The 20,143-nt window shown below is 37.9% G+C and overlaps 3 protein-coding genes and 1 non-coding gene across 5 annotated transcripts; 2 read left to right on the forward strand and 2 right to left on the reverse strand.

Moving 5' to 3' along the window:
* Nucleotides 1-421: 421 nt before the first annotated feature.
* On the forward strand, nucleotides 422-5,053 carry vtnb (vitronectin b). The gene is given in 9 exon segments (XM_063894455.1): nucleotides 422-656; nucleotides 1,757-1,873; nucleotides 1,984-2,244; nucleotides 2,386-2,525; nucleotides 2,660-2,816; nucleotides 3,604-3,678; nucleotides 3,681-3,761; nucleotides 4,261-4,581; nucleotides 4,708-5,053. Coding segments are annotated over 9 exon segments (1,353 nt in total). The 5' UTR covers nucleotides 422-592; the 3' UTR covers nucleotides 4,845-5,053.
* Nucleotides 5,054-5,701: 648 nt separating this feature from the next.
* trnat-agu (transfer RNA threonine (anticodon AGU)) lies at nucleotides 5,702-5,775 on the reverse strand. Its single transcript has one exon. It is a non-coding gene; the product is annotated as a tRNA-Thr (tRNA).
* Nucleotides 5,776-6,039: 264 nt separating this feature from the next.
* On the reverse strand, nucleotides 6,040-7,618 carry LOC134872158 (homeobox protein otx5-B-like). Its single transcript, XM_063895315.1, has 3 exons — nucleotides 7,504-7,618; nucleotides 7,070-7,248; nucleotides 6,040-6,651 (listed from the first exon to the last, which is right to left on the reverse strand). The coding sequence occupies exons 1-3, from the start codon at nucleotides 7,616-7,618 to the stop codon at nucleotides 6,040-6,042; spliced, it is 906 nt and encodes a 301-aa protein (XP_063751385.1).
* Nucleotides 7,619-11,627: 4,009 nt separating this feature from the next.
* On the forward strand, nucleotides 11,628-20,089 carry aldh3a2b (aldehyde dehydrogenase 3 family, member A2b). 2 transcript variants are annotated; one of them, XM_063894895.1, is made up of 11 exons: nucleotides 11,628-11,736; nucleotides 12,606-12,768; nucleotides 13,382-13,613; nucleotides 15,612-15,697; nucleotides 15,981-16,189; nucleotides 16,331-16,448; nucleotides 16,900-17,041; nucleotides 17,134-17,300; nucleotides 17,405-17,504; nucleotides 18,426-18,664; nucleotides 19,292-20,089. In XM_063894895.1, the coding sequence occupies exons 2-11, from the start codon at nucleotides 12,607-12,609 to the stop codon at nucleotides 19,304-19,306; spliced, it is 1,470 nt and encodes a 489-aa protein (XP_063750965.1). In that variant the 5' UTR covers nucleotides 11,628-11,736; nucleotide 12,606; the 3' UTR covers nucleotides 19,307-20,089. The 2 variants fall into 2 exon arrangements, with proteins under 2 accessions (XP_063750965.1, XP_063750966.1); XM_063894896.1 differs by having other exon boundaries at nucleotides 19,295-20,089.
* Nucleotides 20,090-20,143: the final 54 nt, after the last annotated feature.

The raw sequence follows: 20,143 nt of genomic DNA on the forward strand, positions 1-20,143 counted from the left end.
CAGTGAGTGTGACCAGGAACCTGAAATCAAAGCTGCTACAAATAAATGTAACTGTAACTCATTTGTATCATTAGAACTTGGATATACCAACTGTTTCATGTCAAAAAGTCTTCATTGTAAAATGCCCCCAGCACACTTCTGTTGTTTCTTGACTGGTTTACAGTTTTACATTTGAAAACATTTTCCATACTAAAAAGCCATTCAGTCTATCATTACAATATTAAGTTGGATTATCTTAATAAACTGGTGTTGGGTGTTAAATTTACCACACAACTCGAAAGTAAGTGTGTATATTCTGTGGCGTAAAGAGATCATGCTGATGTTGGGCTGATGTTTCTGGGACAAGAGGTCCGGCGTCACAGTTTAATGATTGTCACAGTCGATGGTTGACCAATCAGGAAAGCAGACGCCTGGGGGTCAACAGCTTCTGATAAATGTCTATTGATCATCTCCACACAATGCTACATCCCAAATTGGGGCACTCAAACTCTTCTGACTACTTCAATAGTGTAAGAGGCCCAGTTGTGTTCTGATTTAATTTCCTGCATTTTTAGTTTGTTATTTAAAGAAGGGATATTTTCTGTGAGTCAGCATGAAGCCAGCAGTGGCTCTGCTGGGTCTCGTCCTCCTGCTGGACGCCACCTTTGCTGCGGAAGGTAAATCTTCAAGATTGACTTGTTTAATTAAAGTTCTTACAGCTAAAAGTAACATAGGGAGGAACAGTAAATATAGAGTCAATACATTGTAGATTGAAAAGACTGACCTCATATGTTCATGTATGTATTACACAGGAGGGACATTTTTAATAATTAAATGTATAGGCTACATATTACTTTGTATTTCAATGTATATATTTACCCATGCATTTACCATACAGTTTGTCTGAACATAAGAAGATAATGTGATGTTGTATTTTATTTATATTTAATCTTGGTGAAAATGTGCAGCTTTTTAATTCCTGTTTAAGGTGTTTTTTTATACAATGTGATTTTCAGTTTATGTTACATCATTGTGGATTTACTTACAAACATTTAAACCTAGCTGCGTACGCAGGGTCATCATGCAGATTCAGACTGCAAACAAAAAAACAGTCTATGTGTATGGCTGTGGTGGTGGACAGATACTAAGTACAAACAGTATACTGAGTTACTGTAGCCCAGTGTTTTTCAAACTTTTTTGAGAAGAACACAAACAACCAAACATTTTACAAAGTAAAACATTTTAGCCGAATTCAGCAAATTGGCAAAAAAATACTTTTATAAAATACTTTTATAATTAATAATATTATTTGCCACTTGAAGGAATAAACTTGGTTTTACTGGTTGATAGCGCAGATACTTTGAAGGTCTCCATGGTTTTAATAAGAATGATGCTAAGTTACCCACATGGGTAAGTTAAGAATGAGTTAACTTACAACTCCAGAACGTTGAATTAAAACTCTAGAATGTTCTTTACACTACTAGAAAGTCGAATTTGAATTCTACAATTTGAATTACAATTCTATAATGTTAAATAACAGTTCTAGAATGTTGAATACAAATTCTAGAGTGTTAATTTAAATATTCTAAAATGTTGAATTACAATTCTAGAATGTTAATGTACATTTCTATAATGTTGAATTAAAACTCTAGAGTGTTCAGTTACAGTTCAAGAATTAGATACTTGTAATTTATTTTAACAGTTCAAATGTATTGTATTTAATACTTCTTCACTACTTTTAAGAAGGAAAAGTCATTCCTCCCCTCTACATCAACAGAGACCTGTGTTGGTCGCTGTGGAATCTTCAACCCGCAGTCAAAATGTCAGTGTGACTCCATGTGTGTGTACTATGGAAGCTGCTGTGCAGACTTTGATGATATGTGCCCTAAAAAAGGTCAGTACAATATTATCAATAAATGTTTTATATTTTGTTTATGTTCTTTGCTTTTGTAAACTCTGTAATTTCCACTGAAAGTCCTTTCCCTGACTTTTGTCTGCCCTCAGTTGCTCGTGGCGATACTTTCGGGGAAACAGATGAAGTAACAGAAGCAGCGACGATGACTATGATCGAGAGCACACCAACAACTCTACCCCCAACTTTCAACACATTAGCAGAAACTGCCTATCCCCAGCCCACCACCACACAACTGCCCCAGACCACACAAGGGCCTGCTCCACCTGTAGACCCTGATGCAGCGGTCTGCAGCGGTCGATCTTTTGATGCTTTTCTGCAGCTGAAGAATGGGTCGATATATGCATTTAGAGGTAAATCTGGAGCTCCAAAAGAGTTTGTACTGTCTTAAAGTGTACAAACTATCTCACAGTTCTTGTTTGCAATATGAGATGTTTGCATATTATAACTTTTAAAAATGGCACTGATCCAAAAATCTGTACTTTCACTCATAGGTGAATATTTCTTCGAGTTGGATGATAAGTCCGTTCTACCTGGTTACCCAAAACTCATTGAGGATGTGTGGGGGTTATCAGGACCAATAGATGCTGCATTCACACGCATCAACTGCCAGGGAAAATCCTACATCTTCAAGGTAGGTACTTTAGGCTACTTGACTTTCTATCATGTAAAGGACGACCAACCATAAAACATTTTGAACATATTTTTTTGGAATTGTTCCCTTTCATTATTCTAACGGCTGTGTGTTTATTATTTATCCTCCCTCAGGGGAACCAATACTGGAGGTTTGACGGAGATGTCTTGGATGAGGACTATCCTCGGGACATTTCAGTCGGCTTTGATGGAATACCAGATGACGTTGATGCTGCGTTTGCAATATCAGCACCGAGTCATCGTGGCAAAGAGAAAAGCTATTTTTTCAAAGGTATGTGTTATATTTTTCAGTATTTAAAAACTCCTTTTGCACAGTTTAGATGTAATGGGTTGATACATGATCAATAGATGAATGCAGTCTTCTCATACAGTAACTTAACTTGGAAGAGTTCAACAAGCAGTTTTATTTGACTGGTTCGGGGAAATTTAAATGTAAAGTTATCGATAATTTTCAAAAAGCAAAGAGACACATTCTATTTATTTTTAACCTATTTTGTGTGTATTCATTTAAGGATTTAAGCTACTTTCACATTAAACTAATTCCATTTAATGCTACCTCATAAAACAACTCCAATATAATCAACTACTTAAGAAATGCAATACAAAAATACATATAGCTAAATAGTAGTTAAAAATTGTCTAGTATTTACCAGCTGCAACATTATCGTAAAGTGATGTCTACATTGCTGTATCAGTAATGAAAATGAATTCATAATTAATAATAATATGAATGATTCTGAAGGCCCTTCTAAATACTTAGTACTTTCAATTTGACACTGAGTATAGTGTATTTCCAATAATGATTTAAATAAACATTTGAATCCAGGACTGAGCACTTCTGGAGATATCTACTCTACAGTGATATTATATCAACTCATCATACTTTCATATCGAGGAAATGTGACAGTATTTATCTCTATGGATCTTTAGCATCAGTAAGTAAAGCACATGTGTTATTATGAGCTTTAACAATGGCAGCAGCTAAGTGGGGATCAGAACTCCTTATTGTTATTCTTCACACTTGTATTTTCCTACAAGGGGTTTGTTTATTTTTTTAGGGGACAAGTATTTCCAGTATGAGTTCAAGAACCAGCCTTCCCATGAGGAGTGTGTCAAGATGAGCATGTCCTCTCCGTCGTGCTGTTTTCACGATACACTGACCTCTTCTGCGATCAAACATGGGAAGATTTCTTCACAGAGCTCTTTGGAAGCTCCGGTAAGGCTCAACTGTTGGGTTTCTCAAACTTTCAAAGATTCAGGGGCTTTATTATCATATGCACAGTAGCTACAGTGTAGATATGGCAATGGATATCTTAAGTCCCAGACTCCTCCAACAATGCAACATTTATAAAATAGTGCAAGACAAATCTGAGTAGAAAATAAAATTGTGCAAGATTATGTTGCAAGACCAATGTGCAAGTAATGCAGATGAAGTAAACTAGATGTCCAAATAAAAATGCAAGGAGAATATATACAGTACATGTAGATAGAATAGAATAACACAAACAGAATGTAAAATTAAATACTGTACAGTGAAAGGAAATACTGTTTATTGTAGTAATGAATAAATAAATTATAAGATGCAAACAGATGAATGCTATAGGCTATGAAGGCACTTTACAGATTATCCCTTTTAGCCTGTGGGACAAAAACTGTCGCGTATATTGACATGTGTGTTTGTCTCTAAACATCCCTTATTTTTCATCCTCTTACAGTCGGCAGTCCTCATACAGGCCCTCGTTTCACCAGCAGGGACTGGCAGGGCATCAGGGCCCCTGTAGATGCTGCCATGGTGGGACGAGTCTACATCAGTCCCATGCCTACATCTCCACCAGCAAGGACACGCAGCAGCAGGGGGAGGAGGCCCAGCAAGAAGCGTGCACAGCGAAGAAGGCAGAGTCGCCAAGCGTTGTTTGATGATATATGGGGATTGGATGATTTGTTTGACTACAGCGACCTCAGCGACATCTTTGATGAAACAACCACACAGGAATACAAAAGCAACCCTGCTCAAAATGTGTATTTTTTCAAGAGAGGTATGAATACTAGAGGGGAAAGTTTGGTTTCAGGAAAAGGTTTTCTTAAAATTCCAGTAACATTTTTTACAAGAATTAATAACTTTAACAACTTGATTTGTATTGTTTCTTTTTTTATGATGACAGATAAATACTACAGAGTGGATCTGCAGACAAAACGTGTGGACTCTGCCAGCCCTCCTTATCCACGATCCATTGCGAAATACTGGCTGGGCTGCAAGAGCGAAGAGACACCTGATGCATCGAAAGCAGAGAAGAGATAGACCAACTAAGTCAATGAGGAGAATTCACTCTGTGTTTTAAACACACCTTAGTGACAAAGTCTTGATTACAGTAATTATAATATGAATAATAGCTTGTGTTTTTTTGGTTCTTAAAGCAAGTTAGTGTTAAATGTGATGTCTCACATTTAACATGTTTAAGCGACTAGGCTGAAACTCTGCAGGATTTAATAAACTTGAGATTCCAGTTATGTGAGTGCTTTATTATTGTTTTTTGTACCAACAGACACCTGCTGCATTCTCTGGCTAGATATAACCAAATTCTGACTTTAACCCTACAAATGAATTCCCTCCAAAAGCCAACAAAAATGGTCATAGGCCTACTGGTAAATGCAAGTGAAAGCCTCTCTCAAACAACTATTCATGCACATACTGACCCCTGTTGGTCTCTATGTGTATTCACGATATCCCTACCATTGTAAAGGATTGTTACAAGGCCTACTTTGACCCTGTGCTGAGGACATTATTCTCCTGTGAAGGCAGTTGTTGCACCCTCTGCTGGACTAAAGATCGTAAGGGAGGCAAGAATTTAAATTAAATAAATAATTATAAATAAATGTTTAAAACGTTTTTTGAATATGTTTAGGGCAATATGATTGTTCATATTTCTTCGTCTGTAAAGCACAAAACATAATTTGTAACTCTTATTTATCATGCTGTTTGCATACATGCCTGATAATCTCGGCAGAAATCACTTCCGGTTTCCAATGTGAAGCATGTGTCCTTTATGTTACTGCGGGCCTATGTAAATGAAACCGCTGTACACGTTTAAATCAACCATTTCCTAGTCCTGTCGTGTTAATTTACTGGTAATTCTTGAATGAAAACAGTTTTCAAAAAGGCCCCGCTGGGATTCGAACCCAGGATCTCCTGTTTACTAGACAGGCGCTTTAACCAACTAAGCCACGGCGCCACGTGACGGCGACAACTGCAGAACATAATATATATTACACCATACATCACTAGAGTAGATATAACATCTTTTTTTATTTGTAAATCTCATTAAATAGTTCACAATGTCTAAATAGGATATATGAACATTTCCATACATTTAATTCACACATTCTTCAGGGCAATCTCTCCATAAATATTCTGTAAACCTAATACACATTACACATTTTTACAATTTGCTTTTTTTAAATACGTAAACTTTTCTATTTACAACTTATTTCATCAGTCAACCCAAAATATATTCAATCATTGCAGCAGAAATGTCCAATTCCGACAAATTAAAGTCTTCCAGCTCCGGAAAGCACAGGTCATTTATGGACACATCGGTGCTGGAGAAGCTCTGTTGTCTCTCTATGCTCTCATTGGGTTCAGGAAGTCCCAATGCTGCGCAGCGACTCTCCACCGGCTGGGATACATGTGCTTCACCGAGAAAAGCCTCAAAATCCTCCGTCAAATCCCATTCGAGTTCACTGTGTGGGAACAATGGGCAGTAACTGGTAAAGTCTGGGGTTTGGTAGTCTTGGGTAACTCGCTGTCCATGAGGGTAACATGACGCAGTTTGGTCGGCGGCGCACGGGGATGTAGGTGCATGCAGAGGCGTGGCCTGATCCCCCAGGATGGTGGAGAGCCTGGTGGACTGAGGTAGACTGGGAGCAGGGTAGCCTGGTGGGGACGGCAGGCTGGGGTAATGAGGGAAAGCAGGAGCAAACTGTGGGAATGGTGGACTGGGTGACGGTGTGTAGGAGAACTGGTGGAGGAAGTCTGATGAGTGTTTGGGGATCTCTCTGGAGGATTTCTTGCTTTTGAAATAGCGAGCTCGTCGATTTTGAAACCAGACCTGTTGAAGAGAATGAAACGTGGTTATTTTTATGCATTGGTGTACATTAACTATGTACATACACTCAATTACTGTCTTTAAGTACAATTTTGAGGTAGTAGCATTTTGGTTATATCAATGTTTTGATACTTTGTACTGCTACCCCAGTACAATGGGGGGGGGGGGGGGGGGGGGGGGGGGCAATCTGCATAAAGTGTACTTTTACTTTTGGTACTTTAACTATATTTTGATCTGAATACTTTTGCTCTTTTACTTCAGTAACATTTTAACTGCAGGACTTTTATGTGTAACAGAGTATTCCTACACATGTTTACTTTCATTAAAGAAAAAGATAGGAGTACTCCCACTTCTGTTTTTATGGCCCACTGGGGACATATCCAACATTACGCATGAGAAGTCTGTGAAACTCGTGTCATACCTGGATTTTAGACTCCGGGAGCCCGGTTAAGGATGCAAGAGACTCCTTCATTTTAATGTCAGGGTACTGTGTGACAGAGAAGGCCATCTCCAACTCGCTCAGCTGTGCCTTGCTGAAGGTCGTGCGCTTCCGGCGACGGTGGGTATCCGAGTGTGTCATTTGAGGAGCGTCATGGTGCACTAGATGGAGAAGACGAAATGTTACAGTTTGAATGAATTTTCTGACCTTATCAATTGCATTTAAGAAACTGCAAGTATAAAAATCACCAACATTTGGAAGTGGATAGAGCGACTTGAGGAAATGCTTTAAACGTACTTGTGCAGATATGTAAACAAGAACGTTTATATCGTAAACACTAATATCCTCAATCTAAAACTAGCTCCTTTATCTTGTTTTTTTTAAAGTCGTAACACAAATAAATGTTAGACACTCACCTCTGCTGGATTCTTGTACGTAATCATCGTTGTTGTTCATGTCCAGGGTTGAAGCAGGCCAATATTGTCCCGAGTAAAATGTGTTGCAGCCAGTGAAATCCTCCCCGAATGCCATTTTCCTCTCTTGAGTTTAACTACAAAGCAATAAAGAGTCCTCAAGGTTCTCCTCGACACTGATGAACTCACAGGACACCAGAGGGTTTTATATTCAGCCTGACAGACACAAAAAGACTCGCCCCCCTGCTCATCTCAGTCGATATTTGCAAGACTTACAAACGCGTGCCTTTGATGTGATACACACCTACTAACGACTGTCCGGCTAATAGGTGTCTGTTTGATCCCAGGTGACCCATTAATATGCCCATTTAGCCTAGACGACAAGCTCTATCCTGCAGGAGCTCAAGGTCACACAACACTTGAGATTTTTGTTACAATTCTGGAACCAAGCATTAAAACTATTCTCAAACCACAGTTTAGGTGGTAGGGAATTGGAGAATGCAAAATAACAGTATATGTGTGCAATTTCTAATATACTATAATACCAGCCTTTACGCACAGGGTTTAGATGAAGTGTTTTTGACTTTCAGATTTCCAACGTTATTTAATCATTAAGAGCTCCCCCCAACAAATGTAAAAACTAAAATATATCTGGACTAAGTTACACAAGGCTCGGATGATAAGCAACACAATCAGACTTTATTCACACTTCAGTCTGTGGCACATCCTCTGCTCTACAGCTCGCTGCCCTCCTGGTGTGCACCAGAAGAAATAAAAACACTGTGTGGATAGTGGAAGTGTATTGAAGAGGCTGCCGGAGTGTGAGGCTTCAGTCAGCTATAATGTGCTGAGGTGACAAATCGGGTTACTTTTTCTCCTTCCTGGTCGGTTGCGTTTCCAACGATCGAGACATCAAAACACCGGATAACACACAGTCCAATGCACAGCCAGTTCCTGCAGGCTAGTGTCAGACTCACAGTGTATGGGTGATTACGAAAAGAATGCAAATGTTTCAAATAAAACATACACTTAATGATAACAAATAAATGGAAACTACAAATTAAAATGTCTTCAGTTTTAAATGTAGGTCTTGCTTTTCATGATTATTTCCAGTGGTGGGAGAAGTATTCAGATGCTTTATTTGAGTAAAAGTACCAATACATTATTGTCACAATACTTAGTGAGTTCCCATCTCTGATTACTTCAGATAACTATTATGACATGCCAAGCATTTGGGTTGAGTATCTCAAACCAGGTACGTGAGATATCACGTGATGTATAACTTATTTTGGAGCAATAGCGGTCAGCAGATGAGACATTGACTGACATGATTGCCACACATTAACAGTGGAGTATTCCACATTGGCTCCTACTCCCCGCGAACAATGGACCTTCACGATCATAACTCAAACCACTGCTGGCCGTCACATGACTTCCATTAAACAGCAACATATCGAAACCAAAATTGTATTGAATGTCGAAACAGGGTCACATGTCCCATGTCCCATGTGACCCCTGACTTTGAACATGTTAGAACATAAACAGGAGTTAAAAGTGTTATGGTTTATCAATCTCAAGTCTGATTTAGTCTTTTCCCCCTTTTTTTAAAGGCATATTTGTGATATATTTATACATCTCACAAATTGCTCAGAATAGGTTATTTGTTGCAAAGGGAGAGTTGGATATGAAAATAAGCCACTAGGTGCCAGTATTATACAGCATATTTAATATAGTCTATCTATCTATCTATCTATCTATCTATCTATCTATCTATCTATCTATCTATCTATCTATCTATCTATCTATCTATCTATCTATCTATCTATCTATCTATCTATCTATCTATCTATCTATCTATCTATCTATCTATCTATCTATCTATCTATCTATCTATCGTGACATGTATATCACCTTTTTTGAATGATATACATGTCTTACTTCATTTATTGATGGAATTCATGGAATAACATTAATTATATTTCATTACTTTTATTTTGCATGTAATATTCATAAATTGGGCTCAATATAGCCCTTCAGAACATATTTTATCTTCAATATCGAGAGTGTTGGATGAGGATGAACTCATTGTATTTCAGCTGTTGAACCCAGATTAAAAAAATAATATATGCATAAGAAATATGAAAGACCTATACAAAAGCTACACAGGTACAGGGCATGGTAAAGCCCACTATACAGACTAGTGACAAATTTAAATTAGGAAGTCGTTTTTTGAATTGATTTGGCACCCATCTATTTGTGAAAACAAAACTAATTTAAACTTTAATTGAGTTTAAATACATTTTTATATTATACACTTTATTTAGTAATTATTCTAAAATGTCCGGGGTCAAATCACACATAGACATACAGTGATGGTGTGTAGTTTAGAAATGTTCTCCTTTCCACCTCACACAGAAGTGACACTCTTCAGCTCCTTTTCCAAAACTTACAATACACAAAATATCCTTCCTCGTGTATCCGAATGCTTCAGTTTGTACCTCACTAACTCAGGTGTGCATACAGAGAAACGCTGGTCTTCTGTGCCCACACTCCTCCCTAAGAAATCAGGTGACACTCAAGTGTGAATGACGCTGTGTCCTCCTCTCCCTCACCTACATCCTCTCTCCTTCCTTCACAATACACAAACACCGTTTCTCAGCCCGCTGTTTGATGTGGAAACTCCTTCCACATTTCCTGTCATCCTGAAAGCTTTTTGCGCCTAATCCATGTGCTGCATGTGGCTGAGGTATTAGGTTACTCCTTGCACCAAGTCACATGTTGTAAAATACTTTCTGGATCTGAGACATAGAAGTTGAGTGTGATTTCAGCCTGGCTGTAGATAAAAGAACCTCCGACTTTGTATGGGAAGGCAGGGAAAGCAGGAGACATGACTTAGAGCAGCTATAGTAACAACATGAATAGTTACAGTATAACCGACCATTATGCTGATGACAAGGCCTGCTATTGGGCCTATTCTGTCAGTAGCATTTTTGTCACAGTAGTCTAGCAGGCTGGTGTGACTGAAGATTTTGTTGAAAGTATGAAAGCAGTAGTGCAAAGCATAACATGTATGAAGTCACTTGTGGTCCTAAGCTGGGTTATTTGTTGTTATATTTAATGAATTATGTAAAAAGTTGAACTGTAATGCTGTCTCATTAAAATATAGGGGTAAAATCTAAGTACTAAGTAAAAGCAATAAAATTACAGTTAGTATAGGTATATACAATATACAACAATACGCACTGTGCAATTTAGCAGCCTATATAAAAATAAAATACTGTAAGTATAAACTAAATAAAGTGATACAGTGGAATTGGATAAAGTGACATTTTGGCCTCAGGACGAAGTGTCTCCACTGTCCCTCTGACCTGAGGTAGATAAGTTAAACAGTTGTTTAATTTATAAAACAAACATTTTATAAATTAAACAACATTTAAAGTGTAGTGGAAGTCTAGCGTGTTTTTGAAGGTAAGTGAATATGTGCACAACTGTTGATTATCATATAGGCCGACTACTTGTTCATTTCAGCTGATACGTTGCTAAGACATTATCCTGGCCTTTGCTACCCTTGAATTGCTTAGTTTGAGTCATTGTTTTGTTGATTTTTCAGGGACATTGTTAGCATGTATAAGGTCCCAGTGTTTATCTAGCACATAGCGTTCTGTCTTGGATGACAGGGAGGACAGGAAGGATCGTTCACCTGTTGAACCTTGATTGTTTCTAGCCAGTTTTATAACCAAAACGTTTGTGAGTAGAGAAAAGGCAAAAAGTGTTGCAACCCAATCTCCCTTATTCTTAAATAAGTAATGGTTCTAACATTTTGCATGATAATATTTTTGGGTAAAAACAAACAAACAAACAGTGTTATTAAACATAAACTATACCCTGTGAGGTAGTGTAAGTAGGCTACAACACTTGTTTTACTTTTACATAGGTAAGATTCTGAATGCAGGACTTTTACTTGTAAAAGTAATTCCTGCTCTTTGGTATTTTTACTTTTATATAAGAACACAATCTGAGTACTTCTCCCCCCTCTTTCTGTTGGAGGTCTACTGTCAGGCAACAGCTTTCCATGGAGCCATGATGCTAATGTGGCTAACGGAGCTCCAGTCTGGCCCTGCCCATGTGGGGGTGTGACCTAACGGGGAAGGAGAGCCTCTGTCATTGTTGATCCTCTGTTATTCAACCATCAAGACGAAGGGGGATCTTAGGCATTAACCGATCCCAATTCATCAGGTAGGAATATGAACAAAACAAAATGTGCAATGTTTTCTTGTTGTTTACTACAGTTTGTCAAACTGCTGTCGTCAACGACCAGACGGACTGTGCAAAGTTAGCGAAACGGAGTCTAAACATCTTTTAATTTCTAAATAACAAACGACCTTTTAAGTATAAGAAAACAAATTCATAAATGAAGATATGGTATTACATCTGTAGAGTAATTAAAGGGTTTTTAATGCTCCGCTATCTGGACCGGATATTAACGATGTATTGAATGATTGTGTGTCACTGTTGATTCTTTTTACTGCACTTCAACGTTGACCCAGTGGTTAAGTGTATACTTTTCTTCCAGACTTCTTGTTACAATCCTATTATAACACATTCTCCGTTTGCTATTAACAAAAAAAGGGCAGCATATACAGCAGTATTAGTATACCAAATAGTGGGAGGGTCATTTAAACTGCGCATTACTAGATGTACGAAAATAGATCATGTATTGCTTATTGGTGATCTGGTTCCTCAAGACGGAATTTAAAAGCTAAACTCTAAAAAGTTTAAAAGTACTGTGATGTTGAACTGAAGGAAAAAAAAGTATTTGTATGTAAAATTACTCTTAGTTTGTTTTTTCACCGGCATCTTGACTTGATGAGATCCTTAATACAACAATATTATTAATAGTAGTAATATTTTGTATACTACACTAGTTTAATTCTTTGCAAGTATACACACATTGCATTATCTGGCCTGTAGCTAATGATATGATATGCAAGTGTGTTAACCATGATTTCTACTGCAAAAAATAAATAAAATCTATACACTCTTAGTGATACAGTGGAAGAGCAGTCTTAAACATTCAGCGATTAAAACATGTTTACTTTCTCTAGTATGTCCCAAGAGCAGCAAGCGGTGGCTCGTGCTAGGAAAGCCTTTGAAACAGGAAGGTCCAAATCCATAGAGCACCGCATCCGACAGCTGAAGAACCTGCAGAGGTTATTCACTGAGAAACAGAGTGTGATTTCAGCTGCAGTCAAGAAAGATCTCAATAAGGTGAGTAGTGACAAGCACATTTTATTCTTACAAAATAATCAATGAGTGGTCTCCAATCATCTTGAGAGTCAGAGTATAAGAATAAAACAATTTAGAGTCAGTTCTGAGTTTAAGCAATAAAACAAGGTACTATTAGCGTATAGTCCTTTTGCTGCTGCTATAAACTGTTTTCATGGTTACATTTTTAAAACAAAAGGGTCAAAATCTTTCAGGGAGAAAACAACAAAATCTTGGACTTATTTCCACTGTTGTCTTTGCAAGAGCAAGGCCAGTGGAAAGACAAAATACTGCTGAGTGTAAGGGCAGCAGCAAAACTCATTTTAGCCACCTTAAAAAACAGTTTAAGTGAGCGTTTAGTTTAGATTCATTTGTTTTGGTTATTGCATGACTTTAATCTGAAGTAGCCCTTTAAATCTTCAAACTCCCTAAACTTCAAGAGGGCCAAACTATCCATTTTATATTTCCACAAAGCAAATTATTACATTGGTCATTATTTTAAAATGTACCTCGATTTGCAAACAGGCTATAAATTCAGTACATAGAGAGACAAAAAGACATGAGAAAATACAACATAAGCAATGAGCAAACTCAACGTTATTGTCTTCCTCCCCAGAGCGATGTGGGGACCCAGTTGTACGAGACTCTGGGTCTGGAGGGGGAGCTCAACACAGCCATCAACCATCTGAAGGAGTGGGCTGCCCCTCGGTCCGTTGAGAAGAACCTGCTTACCCTCTCGGACACCGTGTACATAAAGCCGGAGCCGCTGGGCGTGGTGCTCATCATCGGGGCCTGGAACTACCCCTGGGCTGTCACCATCCAGCCGCTTATAGGAGCCATCGCCGCTGGTACTGTGTGTGTGTGTGTGTGTGTGTGTGTGTGTGTGTGTGTGTGTGTGTGTGTGTGCGTGTGCGTGTGCGTGTGCGTGTGTGGGGAGGATAAGTGTAGTACTCAGGTCTTGTCCTTAAGTAAAAGTAGAAGTACCAGATTAGGAATACTCTTTTACAAGTAAATGTCCTGTATTTAAAATGTTACTCAAGTAAAAGTACAAAATTATAAGCATCAAAATAAACTTGAAGTACCAAAAGCAAAAGTAATCATATGCAAATTGGTCCATTTTAGAACAACATATGTTTTGATTATAATTGTTGATGCATTAATGTACTATCAAATCTGGTAAAGGTGCAACTACTTCTAATTACTTTGTATGCTGCAGAGTAGCTTGTGAATTTACTCCAGGTGTAACCAAAGTCTTACTTAAGTGTTGAATATATTTCACACTATTAGTCAAAATGTGCAAAGTAACTAAACAAATACAATACATTTAGTGGAGTAAAAGTACACTATTACCTCAGAATTGTAGTAGGGTAGAAGTACAAAGTAGCACAACAATGAAATACTCAAGTAAGGTACAAGTCTCTCAAAAGTGTACTTAAGTAGAGTACTTGGGTAAATGTATTTAGTTTGTTCACACCACTGAGGATAGGTGTGGTGGGTGAAAGAGCAGTGTGTGTGTGTGTGTGTGTGTTTGCACTTGTATTTGACATAACAAGGTCAGTATTTCTATCTGATTTCATTGATCACTTCCTGTGTGATGAACTTTGAAAAGAGATCCGTCTCATCTCAGGCGTCATTATTATAATTTTGAAACATTGAAGCAAGATGAATCCACACAATTGCACAAGGGGTCACTGCATGTAGAGGCATCTCAAAGCTTATATAACTGTCTGTTAAACAAATTAACAAATACACACAAACCACCAAGACTCATTTTTGGAGGCAGTGTGATTTTCAGTCCTTTCTTGGTCTTCTTTTTTTTTTTTTTTGTCTTGTGATCATAACCACTTCAGTTCATGGTTAATCCAGTGGATTCCCAACATTATTTACCCTTAAGCCTCTTTCTACATCTATATGGTGTTAATGGTTTTGTGCACGTGTGGACCTACATCTCTCAACTTTGTGCATAGTTCCTATCAGATGGCTCAAAGGACAAGGTTGATCTTTGGGTGAATCACTGTGCTCCAAAATAATCAGTGAAGCAACGAATAATTGAGTTCTTTTTTCAGAAGCTAAACGTCCTGAGTGTCTTCTTTTTGTTATGCAAACCTCAGTTGGGAAAGTTGGTTTGTGGTTGCTTAGCATGACACTGCAGTTTTTTTGCTGTTGTTCTTTATTCGATTGGATCTTTTGTTTGTAACGTGTCCCCAGTGATAGTTTTAAATATTTGTGTTAAGAGAGCTTCCGCGTGTAGACAGCTCATTTGTGTTTCATTTGAACAAAGCTTGTTTAGACTAAAACATTGCTGGCTAAAGGACTTAAATGAACTGAGGACTGTCGAACTGCAGCCCATACAGGACGTGTTTGCACTGCATGGACTTTATCCTTTGCTCCAGCATTATCAGATACCATTCTACAGTCATATCTTTCTAGCAAGTTCCAAGTCAGTTATTGGCAAATACATAATACAGGTAATCAGGTTAAATGTCATGGCCAAATGCAGTTGTCAACATCAGCAGCTGACAAAATGATTTAGATATAACACATTTAAGTGTCGATTTTTGACTAAATTGAATCGTTTGCCTCTAGGCTGTTGGTTTCGTAAACAAGAAATTTGCATTTTAACTTCATGTGTGTTGATTTTTAACGTGTTCTGATGCTTCCAAGTGGCCAAAAATTAAAGGTACAGCAGGTTCAAATGATGCTACTTTAAAATAAACAACATTATGAGGAGCAATGGAGGAAGCAATTGGGAATTTCTGCTTAATGTAATAATAAATTATACTTTAATGAAAGACCATGTGCTTCTATTTTGTGATATAGTCTGCTGTTGTCATTTACCTCTCCAGGAAATGCAGCTGTGATCAAGCCCTCCGAGGTGTGTGTTCACACGGCAAAGGTCATGGAGGACCTTCTGCCTCTTTACATCGACAAAGTAAGGATGGACTACATAACATACACACTACAGTTATCCACCCATTCACAAAGTCAACAAAACAATGGTATTCTTCAAATGTAAAAATATTTTTGTAGTTTTCTTAAGCAGACACTGAAAAATAGGGAAAAAAGGTGATCGAAAAATATATATAGACAGGGAGTCAAGGTGTTTTTATGCTAAGACAAAAAAAAGTAATGTCACAACAAAACATTTATCTTTTTGCTTTTGAAAGATGCCACTTTGTGACGTCCGAATGTGTGTTTGTTATCCTGCGTGACAGGAGCTTTACCCCGTAGTAACCGGAGGAGTGTCAGAGACTCAGGAGCTGCTGCGTCAGAGGTTTGATCACATCTTCTACACTGGAAACGGCATGGTGGGCAAACTTATCATGGAGGCTGCTGCCAAAAACCTGACGCCTGTCACCCTGGAGCTGGGAGGCAAGAGCCCATGCTACATTGACAAGAACTGTGACATATCCATAGCCTGCAGGTCGGAAAGATGATTCAATAAGATTTAGCTTAATGGTTATTTCCTTGTTTCTTAATATACTAAAAATGTTTTCATCCAGTCTTACTTACTGTAGCTGTTTCTTCCTGAAACCTTCCTCTTACCTCATCTGCTACTCTATAGGCGTGTCGCCTGGGGAAAGTACACTAACTGTGGTCAGACCTGCATCGCACCAGACTACATCCTGTGTGAGCCCAGCATCCAGGACCGGGTCATCGCAGAGGTCAAGAAGGCCATAAAGGTACGTAACACCTTAAAACACAATAAGAACAATTATAATTATATATATAGTAGCTCCCTTTCTTTGGAACCAACTTCCTGTTTTTATTAAGAAGGCAGACAGTGTCCAAAGATTTCAAAGTGTGCTATAGACTTTCCTCTAACAATAAAAAAACATATAGTTATAGCTGTTGTAATTGTATTTGTTCTGATTCTGTTTGAAATATTATTTATTAAAGGCCACAAAATTAATAAGAACTTTAAGTTGTAATATCAGAAAGTCATGTAGGTTGTGGATAACACAATAATAGAATAAAAGAGAACTTCTTGGAGGCGGGGGAGATGTAGGGAGCCCATCTGCAGGCATAGGTCTTAACCATGCATTAGTAATGTTTGTGTAATTACTCACCCACAAGTTCAGTTGCAGTTTTAAAAGAATATTTATGGAGCAATAATATTGTCTCCTTTGGCAGGACTTCTACACAGACAACCCAAAGACCTGTCCCGACTATGGACGCATCATCAACCAACGCCACTTCAAGAGGATCATGAACATGTTGGAGGGCAGCACCGTCGCTGTAGGAGGAGACAACGATGAGTCCGACTGCTACATAGGTAATCCTTCTTACAGCCACCAACTCTTCACATGAAAATCAATCACAAATCAAGCCGGCATTGGATGAATATTGTTTTTGTGCTGTGTTTAGCCCCCACAGTTCTGCGTGACGTGAACCCAGAGGCGAAGGTGATGCAGGAGGAGATATTTGGACCTCTGCTTCCCATATTGTCGGTCAGCGGCTTGGATGAAGCAATCAAGTTCATCAACAAAAGAGAAAAACCACTAGCCCTCTACTGCTTCTCCTCAGATAACAAGGTATCTAACATTAATCATTGCACACATGCAGATGCGTAGCAGAGTAGTTCACAGAACTGTAACTGTCGATTCTGACTCACACGTGTAACATCTTCTTTCTAAAGGTGATAAACAGAATGACAGACGAGACATCCAGTGGAGGATTTCTGGCCAACGACTGTCTCGTACACTTTTCTGTAGGCTCCCTGCCTTTTGGAGGAGTGGGTGAGTACATATAGGAATACAGAAATGGTACCAGAAACAAGCATTAAGAAAAAATTAAGAAAATGTATTGTACATTTTGTAAGTATACCTTTTGAGCAGTAAGCAGGGGTCTAGATGTATATTGAGTCAAATTGAGTTGAATTTATGTGTTGTTACATGCTTTCCTGCATTTCCTCACTATAAAGTAATATGGCTTTGAATGTGTGTTTGATGCTGGCAAAGCCTGTAAGGGATTCTCTGAAGGTCGCTTATTTTATGTTTTTTTTGTCTGAATGTTTGATATAATGGGACTGCATTTTTTGATATATATATTCTATGGAGAGGTGAATTTGTGATCGCATCCTCGTTTCTTTACATCAGTATGTCCTCACGCAGAGATGTTTGTGAGTATGCTGTATGACTTCTGTCACCAGGTGGCGCCATTGAGTGAGTCTGCACATTTAGATGCAGAAATATTACAAGATCATTTCTGTACAGTGTTTATCAATCGTTGTTATTCATTGAAGTTTGTTGAACAGAAAAGAAAATGTGTCAGAGACTTAAAGAGAACAAAAATGCTCCTTGGTTTTTATCTAAAAGAGGAGAATTGAGATCACTGCAAGTTAAACAATCTTCCAGCTCTCTAGTTTTCTCTAGTTTAGGAATTATCATATTAAATTCCTATACCATATTTTGTACCTTTCCTGTCATTCCTTGTCATGTCATTATGTTAAACGTGTACTTCTATTTTGAAGGAACGGTTAAGGGAAGCTGCTCGAAGTTAGGGGTGCAGGAGTACACTCTTTTCCTTGTGTCTTTCTTAACATCTTATCTTTTCTTATGGATTATTTTCCCGACGATGTAACTCTTGAAGCAGTTACATTTTTGCACTTTACAAATAATAATAATATAACATTCTCCCTCTTTTTTTCATGTTTTCAGGAAACAGCGGTATGGGCTGCTACCACGGGAAGTACAGCTTTGACCAGCTGAGCCATCTGCGCAGTTGTCTCATCAAAAAGCTGAACATGGAGGGTGTGAACAGCATGCGCTACCCGCCTCACACACCCAAGAAACTGGGCTGGGCTCGCTTCTTCATCCTGAACACTGTAGACCTGGGCTGGATTGGACGGATGGCGCTCTTGGCTGTGATGGCTGTGGTGGCTGCCGTCGTGCTGCAGGTGAGTCTCACAGGAAGAAAGAAATGATGTGCTGCACAGACAATTTCTTTTTAATTGTGTGCCATGCGGAAGCAAAACTGGAAGAAAAAACATTGACCACACTGATAGATATTCAAGCATAAACTTTAATTGTAAAGTTAAAAAGAACTGGGAAATGATGTTTATCATGTTATGGTATATTATGTTTACTGTTTATTTCGCTTATGCCAAGACCTCAACGTTTAATTTATAAATCAATAAAAAAACATGGACTAAACAGCCACTAATGATGCTGATTACAAAACATATGATACAGTATACAACAAAAAAGATGATGTGTTCCAGCAGTGAATTAATGCAGACATTTCACACGATGTATGTGTTGAATAGATATATGCATGAGAAGATATTTTAAGTGGAATGCAGTTATTACCTCATTATACAATTACACAACTTCTGTGTAATTGCATATTTTTACATATTTTTTTATTAATACTTTTTAACTAAACTTGTAATGCCCTGTATAGTTGGCAAAACATCTCAACTTAACTCTGCAAGACTTGGCTATCGATTTGCAAGCGGTGCGAATACTCTAATGAAAGAAAAGTTGATTATATTTTAAAGATTGTTCTTAATTATTTCCTTCAGAAGTATCTCCTTTGAAGACCTCCCATTCCTTCCCACGAGCAACATGCATTGCAAACCATTTCATCAAGGAGACTCTGAATCATCAGCATCTGCACAGGACTGCTGTCTCAGCTTTAGGGTGTTATGTTATCCAGTGTCATGTAGCTCACTGCAGCACGCATCTTATTTTAATGAAGGTAATTATTTAGTCCTATCAATGCACACTTAAATACTTAAGAATCATAGAAAGAATCATATTAACTTTTGAATGTAAAATGTAATGCTGTGATTGGCTAATGAATGCTTTAAATGTGAAACTCTACTGTGATATAGACAAGCAGAATCTGAACGAAGAATGTTTTATGTAAGGGCCGAGAAAATGAAGTAATCTGAAGCTGTTTTTATTATGTAGGAGTTACCTACAGTTCACTTTGTGTCCATTCCATTTCAATGATAGATGATCCATTAACTCCACATTCAGCCTGAAGGTACTTTAGCATTTCTGTCCAGTGTAGGTTTATTTTCCTCACTGTGACTGCAGAGATTCTGACAATTTGTCCTGTCTTCCTTTAGTTGACTAAAACCTGAAAGAATTTAACACAATTATATGTAGGATCTCTTTTTTCTAAAAAAACCATATGCCTGTAACAAATTGAACCAATCATGTCAATTGTTTGTTTACTTTTAAATAACATTATTTTCTAAATGTTTTTGTTTTAGCACATAATTTAAATGTTAAGGGATTTTTAATAATGAATTGAATAAATGCAGGTATCGTTATATTAGATAGATACTCAAATAAATATATTTGCGCATTTGTCCGTTTGTGACATGACTTTAATTTTCATAATGTATCATCATAATACTATACAT

Source organism: Eleginops maclovinus, chromosome 11 (genome assembly GCF_036324505.1).
Source record: "Eleginops maclovinus isolate JMC-PN-2008 ecotype Puerto Natales chromosome 11, JC_Emac_rtc_rv5, whole genome shotgun sequence".
In the NCBI taxonomy this organism is placed as follows: Eukaryota; Metazoa; Chordata; class Actinopteri; order Perciformes; family Eleginopidae; genus Eleginops; species Eleginops maclovinus.

Coding starts and splice junctions, on each gene's coding strand:
- LOC134872158 (XM_063895315.1), bottom strand. CDS start 7,618: ATGGCATTCGGGGAGGATTTCACTGGCTGCAACACATTTTACTCGGGA. Junction 7,249..7,503: donor CGTACAAGAATCCAGCAGAG/GTGAGTGTCTAA, acceptor TTCTCCATCTAG/TGCACCATGACGCTCCTCAA. Junction 6,652..7,069: donor TCCCGGAGTCTAAAATCCAG/GTATGACACGAG, acceptor TCTCTTCAACAG/GTCTGGTTTCAAAATCGACG.
- aldh3a2b (XM_063894895.1), top strand. CDS start 12,607: ATGTCCCAAGAGCAGCAAGCGGTGGCTCGTGCTAGGAAAGCCTTTGAA. Junction 16,190..16,330: donor GACATATCCATAGCCTGCAG/GTCGGAAAGATG, acceptor GCTACTCTATAG/GCGTGTCGCCTGGGGAAAGT. Junction 16,449..16,899: donor AGGTCAAGAAGGCCATAAAG/GTACGTAACACC, acceptor CTCCTTTGGCAG/GACTTCTACACAGACAACCC.